Source organism: Colias philodice, chromosome 29 (genome assembly GCF_061535455.1).
Source record: "Colias philodice isolate Cphi_HAF_F1 chromosome 29, ilColPhil1 Martin Lab GWU primary, whole genome shotgun sequence".
In the NCBI taxonomy this organism is placed as follows: domain Eukaryota; kingdom Metazoa; phylum Arthropoda; class Insecta; order Lepidoptera; family Pieridae; genus Colias; species Colias philodice.
The window spans coordinates 7,355,103-7,380,109 of record NC_143114.1 but is presented as its reverse complement, the minus strand read 5'-3'; the positions used below and the strand labels follow the sequence as shown (position 1 = coordinate 7,380,109).

General features: G+C 33.6%; 2 protein-coding genes across 2 annotated transcripts; one reads left to right on the top strand and one right to left on the bottom strand.

Annotated features, from left to right (window-relative positions):
• Nucleotides 1–234: 234 nt before the first annotated feature.
• Nucleotides 235–10,123, top strand: LOC149476097 (pyridoxal phosphate phosphatase PHOSPHO2-like). The gene is made up of 4 exons (XM_089712684.1): nt 235–579; nt 6,540–6,728; nt 8,164–8,382; nt 9,055–10,123. Exons 1-4 carry the CDS (start codon nt 436–438, stop codon nt 9,196–9,198), a joined length of 696 nt encoding a protein of 231 aa, XP_089568810.1. The 5' UTR covers nt 235–435; the 3' UTR covers nt 9,199–10,123.
• A 5,628-nt stretch (nt 10,124–15,751) lies between these two features.
• Nucleotides 15,752–23,579, bottom strand: LOC149476096 (sorting nexin-7-like). Its single transcript, XM_089712666.1, has 9 exons — nt 23,445–23,579; nt 22,315–22,434; nt 21,254–21,395; nt 20,690–20,772; nt 20,153–20,244; nt 19,629–19,757; nt 18,183–18,382; nt 16,761–16,806; nt 15,752–16,498 (listed from the first exon to the last, which is right to left on the bottom strand). Exons 1-9 carry the CDS (start codon nt 23,577–23,579, stop codon nt 15,967–15,969), a joined length of 1,479 nt encoding a protein of 492 aa, XP_089568792.1. The 3' UTR covers nt 15,752–15,966.
• Between the last annotated feature and the right edge of the window lie 1,428 nt (nt 23,580–25,007).

Below are 25,007 nucleotides of genomic sequence, written 5' to 3'. Positions count from 1 at the left end.
ATTTTTCAATCCTGGGTTAAAACTTATTCGTCCAATAATGTATAAAACTACCATTTTAAAAACGTATTCTAATTGCCCGTATTTGACAGTTTACGTGATATTTTAATATTATCATGTAATACTTTATTGGACGGATAAGTTTTATCCAAGCATTGAAAAATCGGCCCTAAAATTAATTCACATTGATTTATTATGGGGTCATTGACATTGTCATTGTCATCTTCATCTGCTCGTACTGTCAAAAATCTCAACTTGAAACTTCCTCACCCTCACGATTTTTTTTACAATGCGAGCTTGCGGAAAATACCTGAAAAATTCCGCGAAGCGAAAATGTTTAAATAGCATTACTCAGTCAGATCAGTCAGATTCATCTAGCATCTAGTCAGTATCAATCGAGTGCCAGTGTGTGAATGTGCGCGCGAGATTTAAAAAAAAATGGCAAATTTAGCGGTTTTCGATTTTGATCGCACAATAGTTGATGAAGATTCTGATGCTACTATTATCAATAGATTGAGAGAAAAGAAACCTCCGCCCGAATGGGATTCGGGTAACTGTGACTGGACTCCGTATATGAGTGATGTAAGTGTAAGCTTATATTTTTACCTTGTGTTTAAAGTTTTATTTTTCAAACTATTCATGCATTTGACCGCATCATATTTTTTTTTATTTATCCTGTGAAATTCTATCTATACTTCTGTTATAATATTATCAGAAAATATATATTTAATAAATGATTTTTTGTAGAACTTGATATTTTTGTTGATTATTAAAAAAATCATATGCATAGCCAGCAGGGCTATTGTCTAATTTTGACACATTAAGTGATCAACATAGTTTTGATGATCACTGAACTTTGATGTCCACTAAAAATTTAAAGATTTGGTATTGCGTATCTTAATAAGTGGACATCATGTCACGGTGTATTACGGTGCTTATCAACGATGACACCGAACGTCACTATTTTTTATCGACATTATGCAGCAAAATTAAAAATATATACATTTGGTCGTATATTCCATAAATACGTGAGCATATTTAAATCTTACGTGTTATATTAACCGGAACACTTGGGATTTGAAATGTTTACTCTTATATGGCGCTAAATTCATAACACTTTTGAATTTTGGTCTGTCTACAATTACAATTTTGGTCATCGTCTTGTGTACACAAGTGTATTTGAAAGTTAGAAACAGTAACAAATGAATAAAACTGAGGTAAGTCTTATAACCCTTGTTTTGAGAGCAATATTAACATTAATTTAAATATAAATTTGAAAATTTTTAATATTTGTATCCTTTATATTGCTTTGTATGATTTATGAAATGTTTAACAAAAATCTATTTTATAGTACTTACATCTAATAAAATGTAAGTTATTTATTTCAAGCACAATTATATTGTCTTTATATCTTTAACTAATCTCTTTGAAAATGACTATTCATGAGAGCTTCTAAATTAGATAGATTTGTCGGAAAACAGTACTTGAGGAGAATTAGGTAAATATTATTTAATTCCCATTAAATTATCCATTATTTTTAAATATACTTGTTATTGTAATAATGTGTTTTACCTTTCTATAAACTATAGATAGTTAGTTGAGTAACAAGTTTATATAATTAATTGTGACAATTTTTTTTAATGTATTGAAATCGAAAATAGTTGCTCTAGTTGCTCAAAGAAACTACTGAGTACATTTAATTTTGAAAATGTAAGTGAATTATTATGCTATATTGTAATTTCAGTAAGCCAAGATGAGAGAGTGCCTCGTTGGGCCTATGAGTTGGAAAGCAAGCGATTGGCTGTTGAGGAAAGGCATACAGCTGCTATAGAAAAATTAGCTGCATCACTTACCTAGTTACCAAGATACAGGAAGATATATACATATATATATTAGTAAATTAAAATGATTTTAAATAGTGTAATTTATTATTATTAATTATTTATAACTCCATTCTGAGTTTTTCATAAATAACTGTTTAGATTTAACTAAAAATAACAATTATTGAGTTAACACAATCCTTATGGTGTAAATTTCTTTAAAAATAAATAAAAAATATTTTTTTAGATATCAAAAGTTTAATTACTTAAATACCTTGTCTTAACTATTACCTAATTGACAACTACATCACATTTATATCAGAGCATTAACAATGTATTATAATTTATAAATTATACAAGAAATATTGTCATATTCGATTAGAAGCTATAATATTATCTAAGTAAGAAAATATGTTTAATCACAAATACAAGTATAAATAATTTTCAGTTAAAACTAATACATTTATAAGCACAATAAATATTTATTTAACATAACATCTTCTTGAATTACATAGTCTCTGTACTAATATTGTTCTCTGGTAAGATCTTGTATAACCTCAACTATAGCATCCTCTCCTCTAAATCCTGAGACATGCCTGTATTTCGGGTATTTTGGCATTCTGCATATTTGCAATGTTGTGCAGGACAACACATGCATTCACTATTTTACCAGCAGTAACTGGATCATAATGAAGTATTCTATGGGCCAACAAACAACTCCAACGTGCTTTGAATAACACTAAACACCGTTCAACAGTATTCCTGACAAGGCAATGAAGGTTGGTATAGTATTCTTCAGGTGTCCCCAGGTCCTAATATTGTTGTCATCATCCAGGGCCATTGCGCATATCCTGAGTCACCTAAAAACAGGTATAATATTTTATACTCTATGCATACTTCATATGATGCTCACAGAAATTAAATGAAGATTTAGTATTTAATGATAATTGTTCCACATACATTATGTTTAATTTGGAATCACATAACTGAAAAGATATACATTAATTATTGTATTATTTTCTATGTAGGTATATCTAAGTATTTATAAATGAGTTATTAATGTCTTTTAAACCTAATACAGATAATTATTAATGTTGAATGTTGAATAGTAATTTTATTGATTTGTAAGTCACCAGTAATAAATTACACATAAAAAAGGAAAAACAAAAGATATGGATATTTTTAGACTTACTATTAATACATTCAATGAAGGAAAATGTTTCCTATTTCAACATCTCCACCACCAGTTGAAAACCAGCCTTTGTCAAACGAAAATTCGCTATAAATTCTCTTTCAGGCAGCTATAAAGTATCACCACAGGATCACTAGCATCACGTAAGCGTCGCCTTTCAATTCTTAATGCTTTCCTCTTTTCTTTCTTCTTCCGCAAATCCAAGTAAAAAAGCACGGGCCATACTTTATAAATTATATGGATACCTACGCTTCTATTGCTCAGTAAAAACCTTTTGGAAAAAAGAAAATGGCTATATATTTATACTTAAAAAATTATTATCTATCATAGTTGATAGTACATATTAACTCAATGTTATCTTTATATTTTTTGTTGATTATAGTATAGAAACACTTGAAATAAGACGTTAAATCATATACGTGCTATTCTTCCTATATTTTGTTCATATATTTTTAATATTTAACTTATCCGGATTATAGTGTCGATCACTGAGAATTTACAAAACACTGCTCAATACTAGTTCCTTTCACAGTAATATAGTGATCAACCTTTTGATGGTCACTTGGCTTACGGAATACCACTTTATAAACTATCGATACAAAAACACCTGTCAAATGTGTTACGGTGGCTTTCAAGTTGATTTGGTGCTCATGACGTCATTTCAGTTGATAACTAAAATAGCCAATACGAAAAACATGGTTTGACAAGAAATCGTTGAGCACCGTGCAAAGTTATCATCACTATGAAATGTCAAATGAGATACGCAATAGCCCTGCTGAACATCTCGGAAAATCTTATTTTCATTTCACCTTTTTTGCCCAATACATATATGTAATTATTCGTTATAGCCAATATAATAAAAATTCGAAGTTTAAATACAAATATTAATAACTCTTCACCTTATGATTTTAGAGGTGATAAAAGTTATTATTTTAAAATATTACATCAGCAATGACTTGTAGAAACATAATTATTAAGTCATAGATGTATCAATTGAGGATAGTTTTACTTATTATTGAGTATTATTTTGTGTTTTTCCAATTAGCAAACATTGCATAATTTGAATTTGTTCTTCCTTAATAGAAATTTTCCTTTGTTGGTTCAGACATTTAATATTTATAAATTAAATAATTAATAAAATTAATATTGCCTCCCATAAAAATTTTAGATATTAAAAACATTTAACTTTTCCTTATATAATTTAATGGGTAGCATGATTTTTTATGTTTAATTTAAATTGCATAAAATAAGGTGTTTTTTTCAATTTTTGACTACTTGATTGCAACACTTTACATATAGTGAAAAAATGCATGTCTACTTGAAATTTTAACTTTTTTATTTGAGTCAGAAGTGTTAAACACTAAGCCGTTAATAACTAAATTCTTATCAGATTTAGATTATATCAACAACTACCGTTTCACTGATAAGCCGCTGAAATCGCTATTGGAGCGATCAAATTGAAACCAGTATCTCATTATGAAAAGCAATCTCATTACTTCTCGACAATTAATTTTCGATTTCCTTAAGTAATATTCAAGTTACGGTTTTTTACCGACTTCACAAAAAAGGAAAGTTTCAGGCTAGAATGTATGTTCACAAATTTTTATTTTCGGATAGGAGACGATTTTTTTCAGCTTCAGCATAGAACTTTTCCTGGTAGAACCTTATACAAATGGTCTTGATGGATTAATTGTTCAAATACATTTTCCGCTTAACCATTATATATAGATCACGTGTTTATCATTAATAACATGACAATGCATTAATTTTTTTTCAATAATAATTACATCTTTTATTTACTCAAGTACCTGCATTCGCTTCTCCATTACATCATATTTACTAGCTGTACCGCGCGGTTTCACCCTCGGTCAAAACTGCGGGAAAAAAACCATGTATTTATAATTTATATAGCTCTCGTGTTATTCGGATGACCTATATTGCTATAAAGTTTCATCCAAATCCGTCCAGTATTTTTTATATATATTATAGAGTGAGCAAACAGGTTTGTGGAGTGCCTGATTGTAAGCGAGTCCACTGCCTCTGCAGATGCGTTGCCGACTTACTTTTTGATCCAATAATTGGATTCCGAGATTCTGAGATGAGATCGATCATCTCACGATTTTCCTTCGTATACATAACTAGCTGTGTTCCGCGGTTTCACCCGCATTGCTCCGCTCCTGCTTAGCGTGATGATAGCCTATAACCTTCCTCGACATATGAGCCATCTAACACCGAGATAATTTTTCAAATCGGACCAGTAGTTCCTGAGATTAGCGTGTTCAAACAAACAAACAGCTTCAGCTTTATAATATTAGTATAGATATGTACTTATATAGCTCACATGTTCACCGATTACATGGCCATGACGTAAGTGTGCGGATATCGTCCCGCGGCAATGGTCGGGGCCAAGGTCACTTGGTGCTGTGCCAAGGCACGTAGCATGGAGAGATGTTCAAGTGATGTGTGGAAGTGATTTGTGAATACTTTCACAGTGTATTTGATGATGCATTTACACAATAAGTAAGAATGGCGTGATATTGATCAAAATCAATGTGGGTTCGATTCCCACACAGGGCAAATATTTGTGTGATGAATATAGATGTTTGTTCTGTGTCTGGATGTTAATTGTCTATGTATGTATTTATTTAAAATAATATAAGTACGTTTATCAGCTATCTGGTTTCCATAACACAAGCGAAAGCTTAGTACCTATAGGATCAGATCGTGCCGTGTGTGAAAATCGTCCTGAAATATTTATATTGGGGGGGTTTATCAAAATGAATGTAAAAATTGTGTGAATAGTGGTTCACGTTGACCATGAAGTAAAAAAATATAATACAAAACTACCGTCATTTTTTGTTAAATTTGAAGGTAGTTAACTGGTTTGGAAATGATGAGAGTATGTGTGGAAGGGATCTTTGTGATAAGAGATTACTTTATCTGGGTTACGTTACTTTAACTATTTAAAAATGGGCTACAAATTGATTAGTACCGTCTTTTTTTGAAAAACTGGAGGGTAGTTGAAGTTGGTACGGTAAACATGGTCAAATAGCTAAGTCTTATCTATCTGTTTTGTAAAGATCTTCAAAATTAGCTTCAGTCATTGTAGCATCCAAAAAAGTATATCCAAGGCAAAGGCGGTGCATTATAATGTTTCTTCTTCTTCTTTGTTTATAGCCCACATAATAGAGGGACTTGACCTTGTTGATATTTGGCAGGTGTATACGCATCAGCAAAAATACTTGAATACTTGATTCCTAATTTGGAAGAATATACACTAGAAATCTACACTAATATTATAAAGAGAAAAACTTTGTTTGTTTGTTTCATTGTAATGAATAGGCTCATAAACTACTGGACCGATTTTAAAAATTCTTTCACCATTCGAAAGCTACATTATCCACGAGTAATATAGGCTATATAATATACATATATCATCATGCTAAGACCAACAGGAGAAGAGTAATGCGGGTGAAACCGCATGGCACAGCTAGTGGAAAATAAACTACATATATTTCTAATATTGCCAGGTATTCGAACACGCGTACTCCGCGGGTTTCCATCCCAATGACATACTAGACAGCATAGCGTCCATGCCCCCCACGAGGGGCATGCCTCAGCTTATCAGAACACTATCGGATAGGGGCTGGGACGTAGTGTTGTTAACAGATGCCAATACAGTGTTCGTGGGACATTGGCTCAAGACGCATGGGTTGGAGGTATGTAGAAAATGGTTATTTGGTAATGTATAAAAATTAAAAATACGATAGAAGAATTATTTTTACGTAATATAAATACCAGTTAATTATTATCTGTGTCAATTGTGAAGAAAAGTATGAAAAAAATACCTTTTTTATTATTTAATAATAATTAATGTCACAATTTTTTTTGTGACCACATAAGAATAGAACACAGTAAATATAAAAAGCATACGGCCGGTTTCTGAATTGAGTATTTTTGTCGTTAAAAACTTCTCAAACCATCCTTAAATGCTGCTAAAATATTTTCTTGTACCTGGCATAAATAAATTCCAATTCATTCAATTCTTAAGGCCGGTTTGGCCTTAAGAATTGAATGAATCTAAATTTTAAATAAAAAATGCACCGTTTTACGTGGTACCTATTCTTATCAAGTGTCACTCACTCACCACCCACAAAATGAGCTATTTTGTGCACCACGCCTCAAACTAACATGCACGAAGACGTCTACGCTAGAAAGCGTGCCAAAAATAGTATCGAAAAATCCTCGAACATCTTGAATACCAGCTAACTAGAAAAAATGAACGTTTTTGTGAATAACTTTTACCTAAAAAACATGAAGTCATATTTAGTCCTCCTGTTACCTATTAAAATAAGAAAAAAATAATTCGGTTCAAAAGTATTTGTGTGTGTGAAAACATTGCCAATATATCTACATACAAAAAACAAATTCTTCCACTTTTAACTTTAACAGACTGCTTTAACTACATAGCTGATAATAATTAATCTATTTTTTTTAATAATATATTCAATAAAAATAAATCATTTGTGTCCCCATAAAGGGACACGGGCATTACGCGTGTTGTATTCATTCGTGCAATACGCGAAACAAAACAAAAATTTGCATGTATCTGTTAATAGATCTATTAACATGGAATTGCTAAATCGAAATAAATGCTATTTGAAACAGAGCGTAAGGTCGTGTGGGCGAAAATTAGAGACCAGATTTATCCGGTTTAAACTTTGATGACGCTTCTGGTAAAGAAAATGGCGTGATTTTTGATATTTTTAATTTGCTGACGCAATTTGATGTGACGGCGTTATAGTGAAGGATTGTTTTAATAAATAATAATAAATTGATTTGTTTGGCACGTTCTATAGCGTAAACGACTTTGAAAGTTTTAGTTTTAGATTATTATACAGTATACACATAGATATCAATATAGTGCTCAAATCTGTAATTTGTGTTTTTTTTTGAAGTGAAACTTCTTTAGGCGCGTTGAGACTAAAATTTCAATGTCGCGTCATGGCAATACACGTCATGGAGTAAGGCGACGATTTCGGTATCTTTGAATCTTGCCAAAGAAGTTTCACTTCTGACACTTGTGCTCGGCACATACGCTCTTTTCTTTTATAAATTGAATGTCAACTTTACCGCCCACGTTTTCCCGACCAGGACGCGGTCACGACCGTGATCACGAACCGCGCGTTCTGGCAGCACGGGCGGCTATACATCGAGCCGTGTATGCGCCAGAACACGTGTCGTTCTTGTCCGTCCAACTTGTGCAAGTCACGTGCGCTTGCGCAATGGTGTGCGGGGAAACAGTATAATAGGGTTATATACGCGGGTGATGGAAGGAACGACTTCTGTCCTGCTAGCAGTCTGTCGGAAGATGTGAGTTCTTAGTGTATATAGAGTATTCTTTATCTTATCACTACATAGTATAAAACAAGCCCCCCTAGTCAAGATAAACGTATCTACAGCCTACGTCAATCTCATACATTCGTAGTCTATTCTATTGAACGCTACGCTAACAGAAAGCCACTTGACTAGGGGGGAAAGTCGCTTTCTCTGTCCCTATGTCCCTTTGTATGCTTAAATCTTTAACACTACGCAACGGATTTTGATGTGGTTTGTTTTAATAGATAGAGTGATTCAAGAGCCTTCCTCTTTATGTATACTATATAATTTATTAGGTTTTAGACAAAGCGGGCGAAGCCGCGGGTGGTAAGCTAGTTCTAGTATATGATGCTACCAGGTTGTATGATAAAAACTGCAATATACTTAGGTGAAAATCACGATATTTCTGAAATTTCACCTCCCTTGTTCCAAATGTTATCAAGAATTTAAGAAAAGTACCTTAATTGTACTAAAATATTTTTGAAATACGTATTTTTTAACTTTGAATGTCTAGAATTTGGATTGATCGAACTAAAAAATGCATTAACTCTAAATTCAAAGAAACTTTCATTTTAATTTCCAATTTCCACCCGAATTTACGATACATAATTAATTGCCTTCTTCTACCATAAAAAAAAAATAACTAATTGTGATATTTTTTAACAGGCAATAGTGTTCCCGCGCAAGGGTTACCCGCTCGATGACCTAATCAGGAAGACGCTGGCAACACCAGATCCAAAAGTGAAAGCAAGAGTGGTCCCGTGGGTCGATGCGTTCACAATATTGTCAGAATTATTCCCAACTAGCTAAATTATAGATTAAATATACGTTTTATATGTTTTTTTGTTATTTATTTTTTGTGTATGGCAACGTTTTTGATGATGTTTGATTTTTTTTTTCTTATATTTTAAATAATCAAATTAAATGACTGTTTTTACAGAATTAAAATGATATAAATGCATTTAGTACGATATACAGAAATGTCCTTTTTTTAAATGATTTGCTTTAGTACTTAATTTTCACCACAATGTCAGTAAGGTGAAAAGTTTTAAATGGTTTCATAGCAATAACTATTGTGGTTGTAAATCAATGCATGTAAAAATTCAAATAATTTGAAAAAATCTAAGAGTTATGATTTTTGAAGTGAAACTTCTTTATCGGGTTTGGAAAAAAAAATAGTGTAACATTTTTTCGTTACGCGTGACATTTTTCCGTTACGCGCCATCTTTTTCTTATCCCTACCACGCGTGATTCGACGTATTTCTGTAAAGTTGCATATAGTAAATTATTTTTTGAAAAATAAGGTCATAAAGAAGTTTCACTTCTTACGTGTGTACACTAATGACTAATACACGCAATTTTTTTTTTCTTATCGGAACGTTGCCATAAAGTGGGCTGTGTCTTCATTATGTTGCATGAATGTGCTAGTGTAATAGTTTTATTTAATAAGAAATGTCTTCAATTTTATTAATCACAGTGAAAAAATGTAACAAAGTCAATTCTAACTTAAAAAATGCCACTTTTTATTATTTAAGTTCCATTCGGTCTACACAAAACAAAAAGGGGGCACATTAAAAAAAAAATATGTCTGATTCAATTTTTTTTATATAACTATAAAAAAATAGTAGTTAAGTATAAATTATGATATTTATGTCAATTTTGCCAGCTGTAATTTTTCCCGCTGCGAACGACGAATCATTCTTGTGGATGTAGTAAATAATAATTATTTATGTAGTTATACAGGGTGTCCCAAAACTCAACGTCAAGCCAAAACAGGGCGATAGGATTGATTGTAACCATCATGAGAAAAATCTGAAAAAAAATCTATTCCATGCAGTTTGAAAAATATGGGCATTTAAGAAAAACCTAAAAATTTGGTCAACCTGTAACTATTTTTCGGTTATTTTGGTTAATTTTTATTATTTTTGTTCATTTAAACTTTGGAACCGTAACCCTAAATAACATTTCTAGAACCACAGTCAAAAATAATGACACAATTGCCCCAAGTTTCCTTGAATTGAAGACTATTTGTTAAACTATGAATTTAAAATTTTCAAAATTTGTCGACTTTGACGGCCCCTCCTTTAAAAAAAATGTACTAGAGTATCTTGGCAAGTGCCATTAAAAGTTGGCGCATTTAATCAGGATTGTAAAATAGTACAATACTTGTTAGTTTCATACTAAAAAAAATGAATGAAAAAATAAAAACCTCAAGTAACCCGATTTTTGCTAACCCATTTTATTTAGTTAAAATGTTTTTCATTCGCACAAACTCTTTGTAGGTTCTTAGTTTTACGGCAAAATGATGAGAGAGATGGATAGTGGACATGTTTGCCATGAGTGAGCGAGACAGATAGTGACGCCGTTTCGTTCCGATCGTGTTTAGTGCAAGTAAGAGATTTCCTTGACCAGGAATATCCGGGAAGGTGGATTGGACGTTCAGGCACTATCTCGTGGCCAGCCCGTTCCCCAGATTTAAATCCCCTGGATTTTTTTATTGGGGCGTTCTCCAAGAAAAAGTTTATTCAAAGCCCATTGAGCGAGTAGCCGAGCTGCGTGAACGAATTTCTCAAGCTGCTGAGGACACCAACTCTCGAGGATATGCCCGGCTAATAAGTAAATCTTTTTTAAGAAGATGTAGGGCGTGTATTGAGGCTGATGGTAAACAATTTGAACATTTATTGTAATAAAAAATGTTATTTCCCTATCTGACTTTTATTTCAATAAACCTAAAGTAAACTAGGTCAAGATTTTTAATTATTTTTTTAATTTTACTTACTTTTGTTGACTTTGGTAAAAGTGGCGTCACTATCTGTCTCGCTCACTCATGGCAAACATGTCCACTATCCATCTCTCTTATCATTTTGCCGTAAAACTAAGAACCTACCAAGAGTTTGTGCGAATAAAAAACATTTTAACTGAATAAAATGGGTTAGCAAAAATCGGGTTACTTGAGGTTTTTATTTTTTCATTCATTTTTTTTAGTATGAAACTAACAAGTATTGTACTTTTTTACAATCCTGATTAAATGCGCCAACTTTTAATGGCACTTGCCAAGATACTCTAGTACATTTTTTTTAAAGGAGGGGCCGTCAAAGTCGACAAATTTTGAAAATTTTAAATTCATAGTTTAACAAATAGTCTTCAATTCAAGGAAACTTGGGGCAATTGTGTCATTATTTTTGACTGTGGTTCTAGAAATGTTATTTAGGGTTACGGTTCCAAAGTTTAAATGAACAAAAATAATAAAAATTAACCAAAATAACCGAAAAATAGTTACAGGTTGACCAAATTTTTAGGTTTTTCTTAAATGCCCATATTTTTCAAACTGCATGGAATAGATTTTTTTTCAGATTTTTCTCATGATGGTTACAATCAATCCTATCGCCCTGTTTTGGCTTGACGTTGAGTTTTGGGACACCCTGTATAGCACAAATCCTTACGTCGCGTTGTTTGAAAATATATCGTTAGGTTTATTATTATCGCGTTCCGCCCAGTTTACCTACTAACAGTATTATTTAAGTAAAAAAATGCAAAAAAAATGTTGTGTGGTTTTATGAAACCACGGTAAAAGTGAAACTGTTCGAACGGTTCCGAACACTGCTTTGTGTAGCGCATGTCGCGTGTCGGTCGGCTGCCGAGTAGGTATACCTACTCGGCAGCCGCCATACACGCGACATGCGCTACACAGACCAAAAAGTTTGAGACGATGTAATAAAATTTTCACTTTAAAAGATCTTATGAACGGCCATAGTTTCTACGATTAGTTTTTATCCATGGTATTTTATTAGAAAAAAGCAACAAGAATTCATGTACTTACTTAAACTCAAATATTTATTTATTCAATTTAGACTTCTTCTAGAAGCACTTTTGAATCGTCATTACATATTTTTTTACATTTACCACCGATTCAGAGCTTACAAAAACAATGTATTGTAATAAAAAGTTATTTTTTTAGTTCCTTGAAAGACCGCTGGAAGCGCTGTATCAATCGTTTAACAAAATTCAAACAAAGAACCGCAATGAAAAATAATATTCAATTAATTTATATGTACCTAGTTATGTCTTCCAAATTATTTTTACCATTACGTGCGAATTATGTGCTATTTTTTTTTTATAAATAAAAAATTATACATTTGTTTACAGTCCATTACGCACAAAATAATACACTGTGTCTAATTATTGTGATGTTATTTTAAATAAAAAGATAATGTTCATAAATGTCGTTTTGTTTTAATCCTGTTTTGAAATACTAACTGCACAACGCGGCTTCAACCGCGGGCAAAAACAAGTATATATATTTCTGTAGCCTATGTAATTCTGGTACATAAGCTTCATCAATGTCAGGTATCTTCAAAATCCTTGTCATTTCTTGCCTCGACCCACAGTATTGTAGATCAACCTACCTTCCGAGTTCCCCAACCGACATGGGAACCTTCAAGAAAAAGCCTACACCATCCTATCCTACTAATATTATAAATGCGAAAGTTTGTGAGGATGTGTGTGTGTTTGTTACTCTTTCACGCAAATTCTACTGAACCGATTACCTACAATGAAATTTAGCACACATATAGAGGGAAACTTGGGTTAACATATAGAATAGGTTTTATCCCGGAAATCCAACGGGAACGGGAACTATGCGGGTTTTCCTTTTCACCTGTATAATTTTAGTATCATGAAATTAGAGTAATTTTATGTTATCATTACAAAGTATGAAGCAAAGTTGCTTTCTCTATCCCTATGTATGCTTAAATCTTTAAAAGCAATGCAACAGATTTTGATGCTATGTTTTAATAGATAGGCTTATTCAAGGAGAAGGTTTTAGTATAGCTTTCCACCCGCAGCTTCGCCCGCGCAGTCAAAGAAAAACCCGTATAGTTCCCGTTCCCGTGGGATTTCCGGGATAAGACCTAACCTATTTCCCGGGGTAAAAAGTAGCCTATGTCCTTTCTCGGGTATCAAAATATCTCTATATACCAAATTTCATGCAAATTGGTTCCGTAGTTAAGGCGTGATTGAGTAACAGACAGACAGACAGAGTTACTTTCACATTTATAATATTAGTATGGATTAGGTTTTGGAAAATAGGGCGAGGCCGCAAGTGTTCCTTTGCATGAAAATAAAACAAAATTACAGGTTGAAATTTTATTTAAATAAATACGCTTTGTACAATTATACAATAAGGTACTTAATTATTATGATATGAAAAACCAACCGCCAAAAAATATAACTCAAATCATGGACGTATAAAAAAAGACGGACGGTATATCGCCTAAACATTGAGTGAAGCTTAGTAATGGCGGCGAAACATCCATGTGTGTGTGCCATGTTGCCATGGCAACAGCTGTGTTGATGACAATGGCGGCTGTATTTTTTTCTATAAATTTTGCCGTAATAATTTTGTCAATAAAACATAAAAGAAATAACTTGCTTCCCTGTGGAATGTAATCCCTTGTGTTTTGTTATTTAAAATTGTACTGTTGCGACACCATTTAACCACGCAAGACGGCATTTTAAATATTTTTTGTGAAACAGTGACGCAGTTAATCAGTCGGTAGTTCACGACGTAATGGCGGCCGACTAGCTTACTATGGTGAGAGTGTGTGCGTGTTTATTGTCTTTACACGATCGCTAGCTTACTATGGTGGCTTCACGTTGTTTGTTCGTAATACGGCGTCCGTCTTTTTTTATACGTCCATGACTCAAATATATATTTAAAAACATGTTTAAAACTTACATTAAATACGATAAAAGTTGGATACATTTTTTATTAGAAGACTTTATACAAAGAACATATTTTATTATTTTAATACTGCAACTAGATTTTTGGCAACTTCCATTTATTATATTGATATCTATATTTTATGATATTACAGTACATTTTCTAATTCCCATTATACTTTTATTGTCTTAAATATTAGAAAACGTTTTTTATATTGTCAATTATGCTTTATGTTTACCTTATGTTATATGCCTTAAAATAAATTATGCAGAAGATTATTTGTTTCGTGAATTTATTATATAGTTAAGTACGAATTTATTATTGCTGGAAGATATTTACAAAAACAATATATACACAAAAATATCAAATGTAAATTTATTACAATCGGTCTAGCAGTTCGGCTTCAACAAAACATGTACATACTTAAGGATTTCTTTCACATTTATGATTATTGCTATTTATTTTACAGTAAGTAGGTACTTTTATTTAAACAATAAGAAAAATTAATGGATAAGAGCTTATATGTTACTTAAATAAAAAAATGTTTTTTTTTATCTGTCCAAATGTCAACAAATATATTGTCAAAAAGCGCGGGATATATACCTCGTTGCCATGGTAACTACGAAAATCGAAAGCTAGGTATTTGATGGTCACAAAGTTAACTTCACAATGCGTATTATTATAATGCATTCCATGACCTTTCATTCGAAATATAGAGAATTAAATATTTTTTAGTACGTCATACTAAAAGCGGGCACTTTTTTTGGTCAAAATTTAAATTAAATATTGGTGCTGGTTTCATAAAAAAATCTACGCTAAAGTTTCACAAATTATATTAACACGCATGGACGTATAAAAAAAGACGGACGCCGTATTACGAACAAACAACGTGAAGCCACCATAGTAAGCTAGCGATCGTGTAAAGACAATAAACACGCACACACTCTCACAATAGTAAGCTAGTCGGCCGCCATTACGTCGTGAACTACCGACTGATTAACTGCGTCACTGTTTCACAAAAAATATTTAAAATGCCGTCTTGCGTGGTTAAATGGTGTCGCAACAGTACAATTTTAAATAACAAAACACAAGGGATTACATTCCACAGGGAAGCAAGTTATTTCTTTTATGTTTTAATGACAAAATTATTACGGCAAAATTTATAGAAAAAAATACAGCCGCCATTGCCATCAGGACAGCTGTTGCCATGGCAACATGGCATACACACATGGATGTTTCGCCGCCATTACTAGGCTTCACTCAATGTTTAGGCGATATACCGTCCGTCTTTTTTTATACGTCCATGTTAACACGTATATAAGTTGTTTATTGTTTATATAAGAAATGAAATCGGTCCGAGAATTGATCTTTGCGGAACCCCTAATTGGAAAATATTTATTAATTTTTATAACCTTTAATATTATTGTTTAAATTTGCTATTAGATTTGTGTGATAAATTATTATATGTACAAGGTATTTTCATCAAGTTCGTAATAGATTTAATTCTAAAATTGTCTTGTTTATATGCCCATAGTATATTAATCGAAAATTCTTTATGTAAAATTGTTCTCACTTGAGTATGATTTCTAATATAAAATTTTAACTGATTCAGAAAATAATAATTCTATTTTATTATTATGCATACTTATTACGTCAACATTAAAAAGACCAAATAAAAAAAAATACCTACCGAATTGAATATCCTCTTTTTTTGAAGTCGGTTAAAAATTAAAGACGTTACAGTCAAATAACTACACTACAAAAATAAATTATTGTACACTCAAAATAATTTATTCAATATATACAGTTCAATGTGTAATCTGTCTGAAGACATCACAGAATAGCGTATCGCACAATCAGGACAATTCCACATCTGTGAAACTTTGCAATGGGTCGGAAAATTCTGTCGATTTATCATTACTTCTTTCTTCATTACTTCTTTCTTCATTGCTTTTATTATCATTACTTTGTTCATGATTATCATTAATGACATTATCCTCATCTTTATCATTAACATCATTAAAATTGGAATACGTTTCCGAATCATTATTTTCATCATTAATGCCCAGATCTTGCTCGTAACCGTTGAAGCTTTCTTTTTTATCCGTATCTAGGTCGCTGTCAATTTCACTGTTGTCAAAATCGTTGTCTGTAGGACATTTTGAAGGTGATAGATTTTGTACTGCCGTTTTCGATACTGTTTTGAATAGTTCGCTTATGTCTGTTTCATTTGATAGTTTTAAAGCCGCTTCCCAGCCCATGAGAGATTGGGAATGTATCGCCACTTGTCTGTCAGCGAGGTCTAGTAGGAGAGATTTGATTTCTGACCGCGTTTTCGGTATCCAATCTGATAGTTCAGATCTTAACGCTTCTGAGGCTTGCTCTAGTCTGTAAGGACATTGTGTGATTTTGAATTTGATTGTAAATTTAGGAAAGGTATCAGAAAGAAATAAATAAATTACATTTGATTTCTACAACTAAAACTTACAGAGGAAATAAATGACAAATGATTGAAAAATTTAAATAAATAAATACCTTAATAATTGTGGTATGGTCGATTGTATTTTTTTAATTTAATTGAGGTTACAATGATATCTAATCATAACAAATATATGTTGATGATGATATTATGGTAAAAACTAATAAATACCTGTTATGACATTCATCCGACTGGTTGGTGCCAGAGACGTACGCAGCTGAAATCAATTTTTTTAATTAATTGTTTGAACAATTATATAAATTTTGCTAACGATTAGATGTTAAAATTTAATTTCTCACAATTGAGATGAATTTGAATTGCATTATATGATTGAATACAATTTTTTTAACATCATCAGAGGGTGGTCATTTTTATAACACATCTCTGAATTCTACGTTGTAAAACAACAGAATAATTACTGGCCCAGTGCCCAACCCCCCCCCCCCCCCCGGCCAGTCCCACTCACCGTGCAGCACGACCCTCTTTCTGTTCCCGATATTTATTTCACTATGTATCGGGCCCTTTCCTTTTTAAAGTCCAAAATCCCCACTAAGTGGGTGCCCCCCCCGGCCCATTTCCCTTTTGAAACGCCCACGTTCAATACTAAGCCTTAATATAGCCTTAACACAGGCTATGCCAAGCAAGAGAGCCAGAGCCTCATATTTAATTTTGTATAATCTAAAGGTGAAATAACCGCGCCGGAATAATTTTACCCGCGTGGCTCCGCTCCTGTTGATCTTAGCGTGATGATATATAGCCTATAGCCTTCCTCGTTAAATGGGCTATCTAACACTGAAAGAATTTTTCAAATCAGACCAGTAGTTCTTGAGATTAGCGCGTTCAATCAAACAAACTCTTCAGCTTTATAATACAGTGAAACCTGGTTAAGTGAGACATCAAGGGACCTGCAATGTCGTTTTACTTATAGAGGTATTCCACTTACCCAGTGTCTCAGATATACAGGTATAAATAAATATCTGTCTCATTTACATAAACGATTGTAGCTTTCGTTTTGACATTTTTCAAATAAACATCTGTATGATAGTAAAGCGAAACTAAAACTGAAGTTAATTGAAGCTCAAAATTTGTACTTACGTACTTGGAATTACGTGTGGAATTTGTGGGTTGAATAAGAATGAGTAAACAAACAATGTTATCTCAGTTACAGAGGTTTATGCATATAAAGTTTACTCGCTGTCTCAGTTATAGAGGTAACTATGATGATAAATCGAAAGAACAAATCCCAGATATAGAGGTTTACCTCGTCCCACTAACAGAGGTAATTCAGTGCCAAAGTGTTGGGACCTCAGCATGAGTTCCAGTTATGGAGGTTTCTTACTTATCCAGGTCCCACTTAACCAAGTTTCACTGTATTAAGTATAGATTTATTACTAAGTCCGGCCCATTGCCCAGCCCCACTCACCATGCAGTGCGACCATTTCTGTCCTCTCCGTTCCCGATATTTCACTATGTATCGGGTCCTTTTCTTTTTAAAGCCCTCCCCACTATAAGAAGGTGTCCCCCCGGCCCATTTCCCATTTGAAATGTCCACAATCAATAGCAAGTCCGGCCCAGTGCCCCAACCCCACTCACCGTGCAGCGCGTCCCTCGCGCGGATCTTATCCAGGTGCGCACGCGCGTACGCGGCGAGCAGCGGCAGTGCGGCGCGGTGCCGCAGCGGGGCGCGCGCTCGGGCTGCGGCTGCGGAGCCCCCGCCCGCCCCCAGCGCCCCCGCGGCTCGTGCGCAGCGCCCCCCCGCGCATACTGCCCATGCGTCACACGCGCGACGTAGACTAATAATGAGAGTAAAATCCTATTTAATAATAAAGTTTACAACCCTCCATCCAAAGATATTATGCACGCCCGACGCAAACTAGTAAAAATAATAAATCTTTATACATAAAAAGTACGTCTCACTTTGTTTGTCCGCGATAGACTCCAAAACTGCTGAATCGATTTTAAATTTGATTCGCCCCACGTGTGCAGTTTGATCTAACTTGAAAGATAGGATAGGTAAGATCTCAATTTATAGTCCCAAAATTATTTTATTGCAAATTATTATTTCTATTATTTGACGACTATCGTATCAGCTAGTAATTTATTAATTAACAAACAGGCTCGCTACACTAAATCCCCGCTCTATTATATACGGGTCCAAATACCCAACTCGTGCACACCACCAACGCATCGCATGCGCGACGCAAGCTAAAAAATAGTAAATCCCAATTATTAGCTACTCAGTTTCTTTGGACCAAACTAAGGTTTACATAAGGTTAAGATTGCCCTGCGCTTAAAATATACGCTTACTTATATATGAACAAGTCAATAACTGTATTAAAAACAACCGACTTCAAACTTGCACTTGCAACATTTACAAATACAGATAAAAATGCTCATAAAATAAAAACTACTGGGCCTATCCGAATAAAATTTTTATGGGACCAATTCGACACCATCCCGCATCGAACAAAAAAAGAATCACGTAAATCGGTTCAGAAACCACGGAGTAATCGGTGTACATACATTAAAAAAAAAAAAAAACATACCGGCCGAATTGATAACCTCCTCCTTTTTTGGAAGTCGGTTAAAAAAAAAACTACTAAAAAGATGCAAACATATTTGCTTTTTAAAATACCTGTAGGCACCATGCATGCATCGCACGCGCGGTTCGAGCGAGAGTAAATCCCAATTATAACACGCGTTAATAAAGAAACGAATCTAAAATGGTGGCACTATTCTATCATTCCGTCTTTACTCACACACTAGATCTGTCTTTAGTAACACTTATGAAATCGAAATGTCATTTTAAGTATGGACAGCCTACAGTCGAGTAAAGTGTTTCATTACCACCAACCATTGCAGACAATTACAACAATATCCATTCGAAAATATAAATTTAAATTTCAACTTGATACCACGCGATCTTGAGAAAAAGGGCCTTTACAGATAGACGAACAACAATGTGACCTATAAGTATAAGGAAAACAATTTTTCTTCTGTGGTTTTTCCTAAAAAAACGTATAATATAATCAAACTCACCTAGCATATTCGCCGCTGAGCGACACAGAGCCCTTGTACAGTTTGTTGGTGAGCGTGCACAGAGTAGTTAGCTTCTGTTGTAGAGACTGCATGTAGTCCGCTGCCGCGGTGAACTCTGGGTCTTTTACTCTGTGGAGCCACGAGCCGTGGGTTTAATTTTTTTTATGATTTGTGAGGTACATTTGTGTAGTGTTAAATGTTGTCGTATAATATTCTTCTCCTTTCTAGTGAGTGTTTCGTAAAAATCAGCTTAGCCGTTCTAGATATATAGGCACGGTCTAAGATACAACGGTTAGATAACATATAAAATGTCTTTATACAAATAGTTTAGGTATAGACATATTTATAGTTTTGGCAAATATTAAACTACCCTACATTACAACTCATAAAACATACTTAGATACGTGACATTATAGTTGTAGCTGGTGTAAATACAAAAAAAAAATATTTAGTTTCGTTTAAGAAAAATTTAAAACTACCCTCAAATTCTACATACTAACGAAAATTATGGGAAATATATTTACCTGGCACCATTGTTACTCTTCGCTTCATTATTCCCGTAGAGGGCGCTGCTGAGGCCCCATAAATTCAATGCGCTGTTTTCACTTTTAAATACCTGCAAAATTAACAAAAAATAAATTGAATAGCGAGTTTAATAATAGGTACATGAACATAGATGTTTGCTCTGTGTCTGGGTGTTGATTATCTATATAAGTATTTATTTAAAATTATATATATGTATGTTTATCAGCCATCTGGTTTCCATAATACAAGCGAAAGCTTAGTATGGGATCAGGTCTTGCCGTGTCTGAAAATTAGCCGAAAAAATAAACTTTTTGATAAAATCTTTGACTAGTGATGTGTATACAGGGTGTCCCGAGTAGATCTAATTTAAAAAATGCGTCTGGAATTTTTTTTACTAAACTACTACATAATTCCTCTTGAGTTAAGTACACCGACGGTGGGACACCCTGTATTTATAAGACATATAATTTACCACAAATCAACAAACAGATATGTCAAAATTTATAATTCTTTTTCGCAGTACGCTAGACACTTACCTTATCAAAATCTTCGTCAGGCGTGATGAGGAAAAGTTTAAAATCCTCACAGTGTGTCAGTATCGGATGTTTTGCGATTCGGTCTGAAAATCGTTTAAGAAAGTCGTTTATGAATCATAATATACAGGATATTAGACGCAGTGACAAATAACCAATAAATTTAATACCAATTATTACCAATAACATTACCAATAAATGAAATAATAATAATCATTTATAGTTTTAAGAAATGACATTTTATCAATTCATGTTGAAGTTTACACTAACTAAAAAAAAATACTGAAATTCGCACGAATAAAAAAAAGTTCCAAGTTTGAATTACAAATACGATTTTTTTGAATAACAAATTTGATTTTTTTGAATAACAAATTTGATTTTTTTGAATAACAAATTAAATGTTATATACGCGGGTACATACAGAGCGAGCAGCTTTGCTTCCTCGCACAAAAATTGCTTCGCGAGGCTGCTGGCTCTGTTTTTACCCGCCTAATATGAATCTTTTTCCAATTAATCATAATACAACGATTAAAATATAACAAAACGATAAAAAAACGCAAATCTCACCCATAAACGCGTCCAACGCCAGCGACCGCACTGCGACGAATGTCGGCGAGTATCTATCGAGTTGTTGCCGCGCGGAGTGCAGCGGCGGGAGTGGCGGCGTGGTCACGAGCGGCTGGCACGCGCTCAGCCGCTTGTGGAGCAGCTAGAGAGTACCCTCATTTTTTGTCTTTATTTATTTACTAGCGGTCCGCCCCGGCTTCGCCCGTGGTACATATTTCGTAATAAAAAGGTAGCCTATGTCCTTTCTCGGGTATCAAAATATCTCCATACCAAATTTCATGCAAATTGGTTCAGTAGTTTAGGCGTGATTGAGTAACAGACAGACAGAGTTACTTTCGCATTTATAATATTAGTATGGATTTATTTATTTACTCTTAATTGTACAAAAGTCTTATAAAATAAAAAGTACAACAAAACCATTCAAAATGTACAAATGGCGGCCTTATGGCTCAAAGTCATCTCTGCCAGGCAACCTTCAGGCAAAGGACAAATCAAAACTTTAGGTAGCCAATTAGTAATTTTGCATTTGACAACAAAAATATATTTTTTTTTTGGTTAAGGGAACTTTTTTTTGTTAAGGGACTTGTTATAAGGGATTTTTTGTATGTCAAGAACACGTGGCGTCCGCAGTAAGTATTATAATATAGTATGGCAAATAAAAATTTTGGCAATTCCTGTCATTTCTAGTACTCAAACCTAAAATGGGCAACATTTTTTTTTTCGCATTTCAATTAATGCGTAAAAAAATCTCCCATCACCCGTCTCAAAAATCCATCCTGTATATCGCAATTGATAAATTATTTAATTTTTCATGTATTGATTGATTGATTTCATACAATATTTTGTAGAATAAATTGATTTGAAATAAGCTAGAAGTTTTTTAAGAATGCTGATAAAATATTTTGTTGGGTACCCCTCAAAATTTTTGCAACATTTTTTGTTTGTTTGTATAAACTACTTTTTATATGAAAACCTGACGAATGAAAACCTGATGAAGTTCATAATTCACTAGTATTTTATGCATGTTTATACTAAAACAACTTACAAACATACAAACTAACCTTAAAATGGTTAAACCTCCGTCTGACATACGGCGGCGTGGGCCACCGTGCGCACACGCAACGCACTCGATAAGTCACATACGTCTCTAGTGTTGAGAGCTGCTTCATGGGCGCGTCGACCTGTAAATATGTTTATACATACTTTAATAAACATGTTTCGAGTTAAAAAAGAGCATGTGAGCCGAGCATACGTGTCAGAAGTGAAACTTCTTCGGCAAGATTCAAAGATACCAGAATCGTCGCCTTACTCCATGACGTGACGGTATTACCATGACGCGTACTTGAAATTTTACTCTCAACACGCCTAAAGAAGTTTCACTTCAAAAATAAACGTTGCGTGACGTTCGACCGTGGAGTAGGGATAATAATCAATTATTATAGGCTAAATGCTCCGGAAATTTTTAGTTAAATATCAATAATGTGAATAGATTTTTATCATTTATGTACGAAGAAATAAAATGAAATGAAATAAATTTATTTGTCCATTATATGTTTTACAATTAATGTACGACAGTGGGTCCCAAACTAAATGAAATACTTGTGTCTTGGGACCCTGAGTTGCGTTTCTTGGTTAACTATATAAATATTACATATTATGTTATGGACAGTAAAAAGTTAACAAGTAGGTAAATAATCTAATGTAATGGAAGTTAATACAATTAATAAAAAATAAAAGAAAAACAAAGTACGTTATTTTGCGGTTTGCAGCACGCGTGTTCGTGATAGAGTGTGAGTGTGTGTCAAATCATTGTCAAAATACTTACAATTTAATATTATCACCAGTTTGGTCAACATGTATCTTCTACAATTTCATATCATCATTTAATTTAAATTGTTTATACTATGATTCAAAAGTGTGTCTAAAACAATATATCTAATTATTGAATAAATAAATGTTTCACAGAATCCTGCTAATATTATAAATACAAAAGTTTGTGAATATGGATGGATGTTGGTTACTCAAAAATTATTGAATGAACTTAGATGAAACTCTACAGTAACATAGGTCACATCAGAATAACACATAAACAAGAAAAATTTGACTTTTTCCGTGTGTGAAACTGTGTGGCACAGCATAATATATTAACACTGTTGCTCGTCGCTAGTCTTCAAGAAATAATAATCCTTACCTTAACAGCAATATCCAGTCCCGGTTCCATGATGAGCGGCGACCCCTCCCTGTCGTCCGCCACGCTGCACACCTCAGTGTCTGTAGTGTCCACATCGTTGAGATCCAGTACTGCTGAACTAGTCTCGCTCGCCATTTTACTGTTAAATGTGCAGTGGAAGGAATAAATTTGGTGGTAAATGGTATGATATATTCTTATAATATATAGTATAATATGTGACAATAGCAGATAAAATCTTCTAAAAAAAGTCTAATTGAATTATTTATTTAACCCATTGACCACCGAGCGCCCCGATCGGGCCACGACACAATAGATTTTCTATTGTGTCTGTGATTCCGGGGACTGATGGATTAATTTGAATTTGTGTAAATTTTGGGTTGGTTGATGTGATATATTATGATTTGAAAGGAATGCTTGCTTATGAAGTGGTTGATATTTGTTAGAATTAAGAGTGGCCGTACACGGGCAGCTCAAGCTATTAACAGCTGAGCAATAGACGGACTGCTGTCAGCGGTCAACAAACTATGGCTAGAGCTGTTGCTACCAACCACACAGTTGACAGCTTGAAACGGTCGCGACTGCTTGAGCAGTCATGTGTATGAAAGTGAATGAATGACTATAGGTCACCGCGCGGTCGCAACTTCAAGCTGTTTCAACTGCTTGAAGCAGTCCGTGTATGACTGCTCTAATGGCATATTTAGAAGTCAATGACTGATAGAGTTCACACAAATAAACCCTCCTGTATGTAACCCCTAATGTATAAAGAAAAACAGTGTTTAAAATTGATGTAAAGCCATTCCATTAATAATTACTATAAGGATGATTGCCTGATTAAATATGATTCATGGTACACCTACTGATTATACTTAACAATTAACTACAGGAAATGAAATCATAAATTTTGAATTAAGTTTGTGAAACTATTTTCGAATCAAATGTTATAAACTTCAAATACTTCTCATGAAAAAAAACGGGTATTTAGAATAAAAATATTTCTGTTTTAAGTATTAATGGTCAAGGTGGAGTGTACAATTTCTAATTAGCAAAAAAGAAAATACTTACGATTACTTTTTAAAGTGTTGTAGAAATGAAAGTACAAATGCAGCGACTGCTTTAAAGGAGGCGTAGCCGTTTATCTAGTTTATTTAAACAGTTATCATTTACACCGATAAGGAAAACACACTAAATTAAAAGTAGATCAACCTAATTTGCAAATTTTTCGATCAATAACTGCAACTTGCATTGCGTTACACTTCCACACTGAAACTATCGGACAAAAAACCTCACTCTTACTTATTTACACACTAATTTTGATAAGCTATCGCGTAACTTATTAATTAATTGGTAAAAATACACGAATTAATTTGCAACAAAGTACATTTTTATGCAAAATCCGATTCTCAATTTGAGTTGACATTTGACAAATGCTAATGACACAAGCGGACAGTCCGTGATCGTAATAATTCGTTCAGTAGTTGTAATTTGTACCCCCAAGGCTGTTGGGGTTATAATATGTTAAGAGAGTATCTCTTAACCCTAGAACCGTACCCATATTAAAATTTC

What these genes read in the sequence shown, in the direction of transcription:
- LOC149476097 (XM_089712684.1), top strand. Translation starts at nt 436, where the DNA reads ATGGCAAATTTAGCGGTTTTCGATTTTGATCGCACAATAGTTGATGAA. An exon ending in TCAAGACGCATGGGTTGGAG is followed by an intron (nt 6,729 to 8,163) that starts GTATGTAGAAAA and finishes TTTCCCGACCAG; the next exon opens with GACGCGGTCACGACCGTGAT. An exon ending in CTAGCAGTCTGTCGGAAGAT is followed by an intron (nt 8,383 to 9,054) that starts GTGAGTTCTTAG and finishes ATTTTTTAACAG; the next exon opens with GCAATAGTGTTCCCGCGCAA.
- LOC149476096 (XM_089712666.1), bottom strand. Translation starts at nt 23,579, where the DNA reads ATGGCGAGCGAGACTAGTTCAGCAGTACTGGATCTCAACGATGTGGAC. An exon ending in GACTGGATATTGCTGTTAAG is followed by an intron (nt 22,435 to 23,444) that starts GTAAGGATTATT and finishes ACATATTTACAG; the next exon opens with GTCGACGCGCCCATGAAGCA. An exon ending in CTGACGAAGATTTTGATAAG is followed by an intron (nt 20,245 to 20,689) that starts GTAAGTGTCTAG and finishes TTAATTTTGCAG; the next exon opens with GTATTTAAAAGTGAAAACAG.